The 12449-nt window shown below is 38.9% G+C and overlaps 1 protein-coding gene across 1 annotated transcript in view; it reads left to right on the top strand.

The window, feature by feature from the left end:
• fam171a1 (family with sequence similarity 171 member A1) overlaps positions 1-12449 on the top strand; it is a 28202-nt gene that overhangs the window by 10740 nt on the left and 5013 nt on the right. The window contains exons 3-8 of the mRNA XM_007556176.2: positions 352-444; positions 4896-5054; positions 5662-5838; positions 10832-10948; positions 11044-11158; positions 11802-11919. Of these exons, the coding sequence (XP_007556238.1) occupies positions 352-444; positions 4896-5054; positions 5662-5838; positions 10832-10948; positions 11044-11158; positions 11802-11919 (779 nt within the window). The remainder of the gene's footprint in view (positions 1-351; positions 445-4895; positions 5055-5661; positions 5839-10831; positions 10949-11043; positions 11159-11801; positions 11920-12449) is intronic.

Genomic DNA, 12449 nt, shown 5'->3' with positions numbered 1-12449 from the left:
GTGTGTGTGTGTGTGTGTGCATGTGTTTGTGGCTGCAGGGGGGTTTATTTGGGGAAGGTTATTATGAGGCAACAGAACGGCAGCCAATTGGATTATCACGCTTACCAGCTCTGAACAATGAAGGAGTGAAAGGAAGGAAGGAAGGAAGAGGAAAGAGCTACAGTTTGCTGGGTCAGGTTTCAGTCCTGCGCTGCACACAGGATGAAAGTTGGGCTATTAAATATGTAGAACGCAACATTAATGACTTGTAATGTCTGAACGATCAGTACATTGCTCAGGTAGTTGACTGAATGTTAATCAGGTAGTGAATTTGAGCGATGTGCTTACTGTGTGGTTTGTTTCTTTTTCTAGTGTTCTCCTCCATCAGTCTGGATCTGCTTCCAGAAAGAGCCGCTACCCTGATGGTGTATGAAGATGTTGTGGAGATTAAGTCAAGTCTACAAGGTACATAAGAGCTTTTAGGTGGATTTAACTTTCCTACAGCTGATAAAGGCTTGTTACACATGTTTGTAGTCCTGAAAATGCTGTCAGAAATCCTCACACTCAGGTTTTAGAGATCCTCCCAGAATTTGGTTGTTCACCAAAATTGGTCCATTTTCAGATTGACCAGCTGGCCAGAAACTGCATCTGATCTTTTCAGTCACCATGCCTGTTTGCTACCAGACAGCCAAACCTCTTGGTGTGGAAGCTGTTACTGAGAGAAGATTCGGAGTAAGAATGTAAAACGCTGCCCAGAAGGAATCCATGTTTGTTGTTTTATCTGCTGGTTATTTCACCCCTTTGCCACTTGGTACTTTTGCACCAAATGGCTGCCACAGGATGTCCATTCTTGAGTATATTTAGACAAATCAGCAAAGGAACAATCAGAGGGCAGGAAGGCTGTTTGACCTTTCAACCTCTGCCTGTTATGAAGTATGATAGATTTGTCAAAGTGAAAACTGCTGTCATACAGCAGCCACGTTTGCCTTAGATAATGATTTATAGAGAAGACAGTCTGTTTCCATTCAATGTGAAACATCCTCCGCCAAACATAAATTAGTTTAAACAAGAGCATAATGTATTTAATTGAAAATAAGTCTAAAAATTTGTAGAATTTCTTTCTTTCCCTTTTTTTTTTTTTTTACGTTGTATCACTTTCCATAAGAAAATGACCGGCTGGTGCGACTTTGAGCCACTGAGTTAGATGTGGTTCGATGTGGCGAGCTGCAGCAGCAACAGATCTGCTGTTATCAGCTGGTTCTGCAAGCTGGCATAATTTTGTTTGCACACATCATTGTTAAATGTGGCCAGCTGGAGCCGGAGTGGTCGATTTATGACCTAGCAGAGGCAGCTTGAAGAGGGGCTCATCCTGCAGTTAAACTGCAGGCAATTTCATGAAAAAGGCCCTTAAACGTAAGCTGCACCCAGGCCTTTGGTAGTCCAGCAAATTGTGGTATTTTGAGCCTCACTCTCCCCTTTTATTCATTGCACACTTTAGACTGTCATAAAATAGCAGTGCAAACTCTGCCAAAAAAAAACATCCTTTGTGGCCATCAGAAGTCCGATAAATAACATTGAACATTTTTACTGATGGTAAATTTTAGAATTTCAGCAGATTAAACGTGAAAGCATGAATACAGAAAATGGCTTTCAATAGAAAACATTAAGTCATTTGTGTAGATTGAATGACAGTAGAAGTAGAAATCCAATTTGCGGAAAATGATTCACAATTGTGTCTTTGTAATTTAGCTTTTTTTGTTCAGGACAAATTACATTAGACAAGGCTGTCTTCGTCATGTGAATTAATTCACTTTCTTTGTTTGCTGGTTCTTTTGTGTGTTTGTGACCAGCGGGGGTGTAATTCATTCTTTTTGTGTCTGACAAAGAGTAAGAAAAAAATAATCAGCAGACTCCATTAATGTGAAAACCTCCTGAAAGCATGAGGCCGAGCACGTGCCGGAGCGCAGTTTCCAACACTTTGTTTCACCGCGTTTTGTGTTGCTGCAGGAGCACCTTGGGGATAATAAACCTTGGCGTGTGGCACCAAATAAACATAATAAAAGGGGAGAGGAAGAATACAGTGTTCTGGGTTATGGGGTGCTGGGTGGAGCAGTTTGGGAGGATGGGGGTTAAATGCTGGAAAGGGGGATGGGCAGAGAGTGTCCAACAGAAGGAGGAACAGATGAGATGAGAAAAAGTGGAGGGAAAAAGGAAAATTGAAGAAGGGAACACACAGATCAGTGAAGGGATTGCTTCATTTTGCAAAAAAAATAAAAAACAGCCTCACAAAAAGGAAACGGCATTAAAACTTGAATGTTCAGAGCAAGTTTTAGAAAGGAACATGAAAGTGGACTTCATTCTGGAGGTTAAAAAAATCACACAGCACCAGAAAAAGAGTGGAGCCGGGAGCACTCACAGGCTGCTGGGCCTGCCTCACTGCTCAGGAATGTGCTCTCAACACAGGCCACAATGACATCACCTTACTTAGTCTGGCTACATGCGCTCTTTTTTTTTTTAAATTTTATTAAATATGCAACGTATGGATAAGCTTGGGATAAGTACATAAAAGGCAGCAAATGTGAGAAATTAAATAGGGGCTGCTTTTATTTTGCAGGGAAATGTCAGAAGTAGGCGTCAGAATGGTTGAGAGAGAAAAGGTCGACCTGTGCATTATCTTTACGGCATCGATCCCCAGTTACTTCCATTAAGCCTGATTGATGACTGAATTTATAAAAATGCATTAGGCAAGGATGGGAAAAGTAAAAATGCTTTGTAAAACATGCGGAAACAAACATTGGTGAGAAAAAATGCATGTATTTATTGCTGTGTTTTTGGGTTTTGACATCTACACAGAAACAAATTGAGTGACTAAATTTCCCTTTACTTTCTTCACTCCAATTTTGGATTTTCTTTGAAAATCTGCAAAGTAATATAGTCTCAAAGTTATTTTTTTTTTGCTATTGACTATTATTGAAAATATACACTGTGTTTTTTGCTTTCTTACTCTCCTCTATTCATAATACTGCTCAGTCTTAATCCGTAAAAGGACACACTCAGCTAAACTTTAGAGCTGCTTTCATCACTGCCAGCATACAAGCATTTTGTTAGTGTCTGGGTTTCGGTCTTAAAGTGCACCGTTCTTTTCAGCAAATATTATTATAGCTGGGTTGTGAATGTCTTATTGGGTGCAGAAGTTGGTTCAGCAAATGTTTTTGTTTTTTTTTTTATAGCTGGAGGACTTGCAGATAAGATACCTGTGTTCATGAGAATAATTTGTGAAATCAGTTCATTGCTTTAATTTAAGAAAAAGCAACAAACAATCTAACCTCTTTAAGAAAAGTAAGGAGAGTTGTAGCTGGTTTAGCTATTTCAAGAGTGACTTGCAGCATCATCAACTTTCTACGGCATGTGGCAAAAATGGCTTTTGCAGTTCCTGCGTCTTCTGGTATTGCTTTGGATGGCGGACCATGTCCCAGGTGTTGTTTATAAATGCACAGTGGGCACATCTGGACCGTAAACCAAGGAAGCACAAATCTGTGAGCTAGTCTGTCTCCGTGGGCAAAAACTCATTACTGGCCCAGAACTTGAAAAGCAAGCTTTTTGCTAATCAGATGGAAAATCTAACGCGTTCTGCAGAAATATGTTGAAAACCCCCTGATCTTCTACTTCCTGCACATGTCTTCCTCTACGGCTGTTCCAGGAGGGATTAGAGGGGGGGGGTTATTTCTCCATCAGTTGAAATCCTCAAAACCTCAATCGTAAAGCTTATTTTTCTTTTCTTTTCTTTTTGTAACTTCAAACGAGATTTGGCCCTTTAGCTCATCTAGTCAGTCCCTCCAGAATGTTGCAATGTTGTTGTTTTGTTTTTTTTTTTTGGTTGTTGAGGCCTGTAATTACTGTGGTCAAAGTTGTGAGATTTTTTTTAGGCTTTATTTTTGCCTTATTATAGTCTTACAAAAAGGTCGAAATTGCTGCACATAACCTTCAAAAAAAAAAAAAGAAAAAAAGGACAGGATTCTAACATTGTTGCCGTTTAAAGTGCAAATAACATTTCCGAGAATCTTTTTGAAGTAGCGCATTTAATACAAATAAAGTTATGTCCTGAGGAGTTGTCAAAGTGCAAAAGAAGAATTGAATATTAGTCATTCAGGTTAACATGAACTGTATACACAATAAAGCAAATCCTGCAAAACATCTCAAAATGATTTTTGCAAACAAAAATATGCTAATGTTACGGTTTTGAATTGCACATTCTTTGGCTTCCAAGAGACATGGTGAAGCAGGAAGCTGAATTAAAAGGGTTAGAGTAATTTTAGCCATTTCTTTTAGTTTTATGGTAAATTTGTGTAGAATATGTCCACAACAGAATAACATTAGATGTCTAAGGGAGGAGAGCTGCTGCTGGCAACTGGAATCAGCTGATTTTACAGTTGATTGTAGCCTAAAAATCTAATCTTTCTTCTAATCAGCGAATGCAAACAACCCTGAACTGATGATAACATTGTTTAGCTGTTGCTGTGAATCAGGGGTTTACAAATACAAAACAACAACAAAAAAAAACAACTGACTCATAGCTGTAATCATCGCATTCTTCCTATTGTCCTTACTGATAAAACACTTCTCCTTCAGTAACGGTGTCCACACTGAAGAGTGTTTGGTAGCGAGTAATGTGGTGTTTCTACTGCCTGGAACATGACGCATTTTTAACTTCTGATTAGACTGGAAACCATCAGAATCCAGCCACCAAATTTAGTTCCTGTTGTTAATGTTAGCAGGAAAACAACTAATTGAAACCATTATTATGGTTTTGGGAAGTGTTTTATCAGTCTCAACCATCAGTGTTTTTGCATGCTTTAAAATATTTGCCTTATTTGATTTGAATAAATAGTTCTGTGACCCGTCTGCTATTCTCTAAGGATTAAGAGGCCAGCCCAGCATCCATTTCCTGCGCAGAGCTCTCAGTCTTCCTGCCGACACGTCCTTCGCCAACCTGACTGCTCTGCTTACTGTGGCAAGCTCGCCGTCACGCATCCAGCACTTTCCCCACCTGCAGGTTCTGGGCAGCAACAGCACAGGTGAGGGTCAGGCTAACGGCTCCAGCACAAAGTAGGTAAAGGGGCGGGGGGGTTTTTGTTTTGTTTTTTTTAACAAGTCACAGCTGAGAGGAATGTAAAGCTGCAGTGAGGGAGTCGAGTGAGTCAGGAGAAGTAGAGCCACTACCTCTGGAGGCCTTTCTGTCTCATCTACTGAAACACAATAAGCCCTTTGTGTGCTCTCTGTTCTAACACAAGCCCCATGGCTGCCTGCTTTCAGGGAATCTTATCCACATCTTGATATGTGTTATAATAATTTAGTATGTCCCCAATTCTCCTTAAACTTGACCAACTCTCCAGATATCAGATATGTTTCCTGCTGGCATGCGTTTTTGGCTTGGGAAAACCAAAAAACTTTTGGAACCAAGGTTTTTTTTCCCACTCCGTTTCCTTCTTTCCTGTTTTCCCTTGCTTTCTTTCCTGTCCGGCTCAATGACTCTCCTTTATCTAAGTTGTTTGTTTTTCTTTGTAACAACCCCTCTGTTTGCTCCTGTCTCCACCCCTCCTCCTGCACTGTTACCTTCCTCTCGCTTACTTTCCTTTTTGCTGCATTTTTCTCTCTTACGCTCTCTCACTTGCGCTCTCGCAGGCACAGAGAAGAAGTTTGAGCTGACTCCAGTAGCAGCCATCTCTGTACACCTATTGGCCAGCGATGGAGCGGAGCTGCAGGTGAACGGACCAATCACGTTCTCCGTTCCTCTCCCGCCAGACAGCAACTTGAGGGAAAATGATCACATCCCTGCTTGGAGATTTGACCCTCGTTTAGGTAAGTAGGAATGAGTTTCAAACACTGAGTAGAGAGAAATATGTGACGTTAAGTCATTAAATATGTTTTTGAATTTCATCTGCATAACTAATTTCACGAGTTGTCAAAATCAAAAAGTTTCGAGGCTTTTCAGGTTTATTTATTTTGCCCTTCTCTATTGAGTTTTTAACAATTACCCTCTGAAATTGATTTGTGTTTTAATATGTATGAAATGCCACAACTAATGTTAATCAGTGATTGCGTATCACAGAAGAATATAAAAGAAAACAAGCTCAGCCAAGACAAATAGGTAATTATAAAACATACCATTTCTAACTTTATGGTTTGATGGATCTGAAGCTTTTTTTCTGTAATAATCAGGCTGATTAAAACAATAAAGCTTACCCGATTCAGGGATTTATGACCAAAAGATAAATTTTTATTTATATCTGTTCTAATAGGGAGCACTGAGAAAAATGGAATAGCAGGAAACGATAGATCGCAGGCGAGTCCGCCAGCATTCACCTCAGTGTCCGGTCAGGACGTTTAGGGAGAGTGTCTCTTTTCCACTGTGACTTTGGCTTAGAGACGAAGACACAGGATAACCCTTCTTTAAGTTGAGGTCACTTAAACAGCAGTGGTGCTCTCATTTTTTACACCAGGTTTGGATCTTTGAAGGCTTTTCTCTTTGGATTCAGAAACAAGTTATTTATTCAAAGAATTCAAACTCAGAAAAAGTTTCTGAAAGCTAAAAGACTTGTCTAAGATTAAACGTGCAGAGATGGCATCTCACAGCTTTATATACACAAGCTAGTCTATTTGTACTTTAAAATCTCCATGAAGTCACAACAAATCTAAGAAAAATCAAACAAAGTTGAGATGGGGGGGATGAAGAGAATAGAACAGAAATATCCTTTATGGTTCAACAGTGGGGAAACCATAAACAGTGCTATCAAATGTTGGAAGTTATACATTACAGGGATTACTGTGCCATTCAAACATGTTAACTGAGAAAATATTTACAGTTGTCAGGTGATTTGCAAGTACCAAAAAGTCACTTTTTAAACCATTTCCCGTAGCACTCCTCCTTTTGCTAAATAAAGACATTTGGGACTCACTAACTCTTAAAAATGTCAGGTAATGGGTGAAGACTGAGGGGCTTTTGGTGAAATGGGATTCAGCTTAAATGTTCTAGTAAGCAGAGTCACTTTGAGGATGAAAAAGTCAAAGGTCAAGGTTGCTTCATGTAACTATTTGAATCTTCACTTAAAGGTAAATCACTAACTAAAATACCACAGTATGCAAATTATTACAAACCATGTGCATACTCTTACTGTGCAGCCACTCAGGTCAGAGTCAGTAATGAATAACTTGATTCATGAAGTCATACAACGACCAGACCCAGTTCCACATTAATCTGCAAATCAAAGTAGTGTTATGCATCACAAGTTTGGGCCATGAATGCTTAATCTCCCCCGGTTCTGTTAAATCTCAAACTACACAATAGCAAATAATTTTGCAGTGTTGGTTTATGAACGCTTAAAGCCTCGACATACCTTCTGATGTTTTTCCAGAAATCTGTGTTTATCAAACGTCCCACTGTGGGACACACCCAGTTCCTCTCGGACAGTTGGCTCTGAAAGACAATGAAGCGATCATAAGTGGAGTTACACAAGCCTGCGCTATTAAACATTCCTCTGCAGCCACATTAGGCTCACATTTCCTGACTTCTTCTGTCTTTGTCGTATTTGTGCTCTTCCTGTGCAGAAACAAGGTCTTTAGGACATTTTTTTTTCTAATAAAATAAGATATGCTTTAATGTTTTATCTAGAGTTGAAATAGTTTGGTAGTGGTAGCTGAGTGGACTAACAGGAAATCATAACATTTATGTCAACATATAGGCTGCAGAAGCTAGCAGAGGATGACATTTATCCTCCTACTACTGCAATGACTAATGCATTGTCTGATCTTGTTTGTAATATAACAAGCATGATTTGCATTTACATGGAATTTGGTTTGCATACAAACACTCCTTTCTGTTTTGTTTAGTTTGTTTCCCTATATTTCTTGGCTTAACACATTTTTATTATTTGAAAAAGACAGCAGATGTTTGTTGTCTGTTTATGTTTCAGCCATATTGAGGGTCTTTGTACATAAAATAAACCGTAGTAGAATATTTTCTGTTGCCATTATGTTTTTCTACAGAAAAACTTTAAGCTAAAAGCAAATTAGGCATAGCATTCCTTTAATTTTTTTCATTTTACAGACAGAAAAGTGAAACACTAGAAGTCAAAGAAAAAGCTGAGGTTCAGTTTAGAGCAGATTTAGGTTTTAAAACAGTGTTTCGATCTTTAAAAGTCTCACACAGCTCTGTTCATGTCACCATCTGAGAATGGAAAGGGTAAACCTACCAAGACACGACTGACCATCGAAACTGACAAAAAGAAAAGTATTATTGGAAGAAATATTGTCTATAGTTTATCATAACCTCTTAGAGGATGCTTCAAACATGTCAAAGAAGATGTTCTGGTCAGATGGCGGCACGTGTAACTTTTTTGCCTACATGCAAAATGCTGTGTGTGGTGGGAGCACAGTGGACACCACCCTGAACACAATTTTTTACAATTTTTAATTTGTAAAAAACTTTAAAAACTCTCACAGTTAAGCACGGTTCGAAACTTAACTCTTGGTTGTCTAGCAACAATCTGTTGAGTAACTTGCGCAGCAGCAGTTTCAGGTTTCGCCACCGTGCCTCACAACTACTTAAAAAATAAAAAAAACAGCGGCTTGGAATAAAAACTGTGGATAAAACAGGAAAAGTAACGCCTCTAGTTTAAAACAGAAACCTACTATAAAATTAGTGATAATTATCGATATCAACTGATATGAAATGCTTATATTGTGACAGGTTTTTCAGCCATACCGTCCAGCTATACCTTCAGACATTGTAGAAAATAATCACAGGGTTTGACAGACCCTGTTTAAAGGCTTTAGACACAAATCTTTAAAGTGCTCAAGGTATCTACATCCAGAGCTTACTGAGGATATTCTGACGGGAACCTAAAGAGGACAGAAACACAGCCTGTATCGGCGTATATTTCCACAACAGAAGCCCAGACCCTTCTCCAGGCTACACCCCTCGTTCCTTAGCAACTCACCAACTGAGTGACAACAGAGCCCTCACTTCTGAATAAGTCTCCTCTCTGGACACATGGCTGTTTTAAAATACATATTTGGAGTTATGTAGCCATGATAACCATCCAACAATGAGGAAACATTGAAATCCCTTAGTGCTTTTGGGGTCTGATAAAAGCCGGGATACAATGAAAGTGGTTTTGTTTATGAAATATCCACATGGACGACACACAAAAACCTGTTTGTCTTGTATAACGGACGAGCTGTTGCATTGTTGGATGTCAAGCTGGCATGGAGCGAAATGATGTCATATACAAACAGATCGCGTTCACCTGCTGCCTCTGTGTGCATCTGCGGTCTGCAAACAGACGCACCTTCATCTTGAGGTGGGAGTCGGATGCAAATCGGAGCAGCTCGCTGAGACGAGCCTGCTACTAACTATAGCCGGCTGTGTTGACTTTGCATGGACGAGTGAAAGGGTTGTGCACTTTCTAAATGTTTGCAAAGCTTTAGCAGTCACTATTTTACTTTTCCTGCGTTGCATTGTGTGGAAGCATGGGAACAGAGTCATTAAATGTCCCTATTAAACGGGTCAGCCGCTCTCTGAGAGGAGTCCCTGGTGGAAACGGTTCAGACAGGACCTCAGTGGATCTGAGCAGGCCTGAACACAGTGAAAGGAGAGCTGAGTCACACAGCCGCTCTCATTTCTTTCATCCTGTCTTTCATTTCTCTTATCTCTCTTTCCTTTCCTCCTGTCTGTCCACTGTTGTTTCCTCTGGCTGGCATGTTTTTTACCCTCTAACCTCTATTGTATTTATATTTTTAGCTCTTTAAAACTCCCCCACCTCCCTTTTAAGTTTCCCTTTTTTAAATGTCTGTGCAAATTCCTGAATATTTCTTGCTTATGTTTGTGTAAATATCGTCTATTTGTCTCTAAAACACATCAGGTCAGAAGTGTAAAGGCTCCATTGAATGTTTCCTCTAAGTGCACATTCCCTGTAAGCCAATCAATCAGTGCCTTTGGCTTTGTTGTGGTTTTATTGTAATGACATTGCTCAAACTGCTGCTGTGTTTAGTGATTTCTTTTTTGTGGCTCTCTGTTGGTATTTTCAGGTTGCCTCCTTGTGGTGGGCTTGGATATTGCAGCCTTTTCGATTCAAAAGTTTAACTTTTCCAGCTTTTAGTCAAATATCCTTAAACTGTGCAAATAAAATGCTTGTTGTAGTTTAACTTAGCTACTCTAAGAGAACAGCTGTGATGCCTCGGGTATTATGTTTTTTTTTTTTTTGTGTGTTTTTAAATAGTACATCAGGCTTCTTATCAAAGTCACTTTATGGATTGTTGTTTTCATTTTACATCACTATTCAAAGAAAACTAATATTGACCAAGGTGTAGTGACCAAATTTGGTCTTTTTCAGGTTAGCATCCAGTCCTGTTCTGTGTTACACAACAAACTAACCAAGTATTAGTAATCAGCATATTACCTTTTCTTTACATGTCGCCATATTGTGAAAAAACAAGAGAAAATGAGGGCAGGGGGAAAAAATATAAGAAGACAAATTGGGGATTTTTTGTTTACAAGACTGATATGTTCTTATTTAAAGTTGAATCATTCTCTCCATTTAAAACTACTGATGCAAAGTTGAAAATTGTGGAGCGCTAACTGCTGTATACATTACCACTTCTTATGTTGGATTGATGATAATTCTTGCACAAGATTACAATAATGCTCCATTGTCTTTACCTAATGTGGGAGAGTCAGATGGGAATTTAGACTGGATCATCCAGTTTTCACTTTGTCACTTTCTTCTGAAGTTCTTTTTGACTCTGTAACTTTTGGCCAAGTTATATTTTAATCAATGTGGTTTTGTCTGTTTAGGTGCCTGGATCAAGAGCAGTTCGGGTCAGGTACAGAAGGTGGGGAACCAGCTTACTCTGACCTACCTCGCTCCCCAGCTCGGGTATTGGGTGGCAGCCATGTCTCCTCTGAACTCGGGTAAGAAATTAGACAAAATTATAAGTAAAGTTTATTTGCTCTTTTTTATGAGCTGTTTCTTTGTCTTCTTAGTCAATAAAGTTAATTTTTTGCAGGTCCAATTGTGGCAAGGGACATCAGCGCTTACCATACCATGTTCCTGTTGGCCATACTGGGAGGCATGGCTTTTATTCTGCTGTCCCTGCTGGGCCTGCTCTTATACTACTGCCGGTATGTATAGTAATCAACTTTTTACAGCAATATGTCTTTCTGATTCACAAGAGGTTGTTTTTTTTTTGTCTTAGTCAAGGACCCTTAAAGCCAATCATTTAAAAATACCTTGATCAGACCTAATGCGAAGCTATTAGGGATTACAATTGGAAATCCTGGTTGAGAAAATGCAGATTCACACAAAAATAAAAATACAAAAACAAACGAATAAAAATAAGAAACTGTACAGTAAGGTGAAATTTAAAGCATGATTTGAAAAATACTGTGTGGTAATTAGAAATGACATACTTAAATGAAAAGAATTAGAGGAAGGATCTGCGATAACGCTCCTTTGTACACTAAGGATGCAACTCTTTCACTAAAGTAGCTCCCCTTGACAGTAAAGAACATTAATTTAAAGTGGCCTAGCTTACTGTATTTTCTACTCTAGTAGCGTTACAAATAAAATTTACGTTGTTTTGGACTCTTAGCCAAATAATGTAAGCATCTGGGTTTACAGGTCAACTGTAGAAATTGGGGTTGCTCAGTATTAATGGTGGGGAAAAATGATTTGTTTTGTTGTTGTTTCTATGTGCAACAATATATAGAAACAACATGAGTTGGAAGACTAACTCATGCGCTCCGCTGTGTCTGTGTTGAACAGACGCCGCTGTTTGAAGCCTCGCGGGTCTCATCGCAAGTTCACTCTGTCAGCTGGTCTTGACAGCACGAAGAAGGATCAAGCAACCTCCATGTCCCACATGAACCTCATCAGCAATGAGGTCTGTCTACTCAATTATTCATTTTATAAAGGGAACTCTTCTGCTTTTTACACGTCAAAGGTTTTTGGCTAAATGTTACCACCAACTCCAAGTCAGTAAAGGTTTGCAGTAGTTCCTGTCAGCAGCACAAGTTCGGGTGTTTTTTAAGGTTGAATCTTGTCACACAGTCAGTTAGTGTGAACTGATCACCAATAAAAAGCCAATAAAATAGAGCCACTACAACAGCAATGATTTGATTTTTATATACTCGTATTAATATGTCTTAAAATATTTGAGAGAATGTATGACATGACCATAAATGCAAGATAGTAGACATAATAAACTAATCGATTATAAACATAGTGGTAAAAATGAAAAAAGAGAGACATTCAGATATTTAAGACTTTTTAAACTCTTAGATTTGATTCCTTTACTTTTTGATGCCTTTTAGTATTTTGGTTGTTTTTTTCCTTGTAGAGCACTTTGTGTAGCCTGTGCTTTTGGAAACATGCTATATAAATAATTTTCACCTCTTTAACCTAAATAGTGAA

Source organism: Poecilia formosa, unplaced genomic scaffold (genome assembly GCF_000485575.1).
Source record: "Poecilia formosa unplaced genomic scaffold, Poecilia_formosa-5.1.2 Scaffold77, whole genome shotgun sequence".
Lineage (NCBI taxonomy): Eukaryota > Metazoa > Chordata > Actinopteri > Cyprinodontiformes > Poeciliidae > Poecilia > Poecilia formosa.
This window is presented reverse-complemented; position numbering and strand designations above follow the sequence as displayed.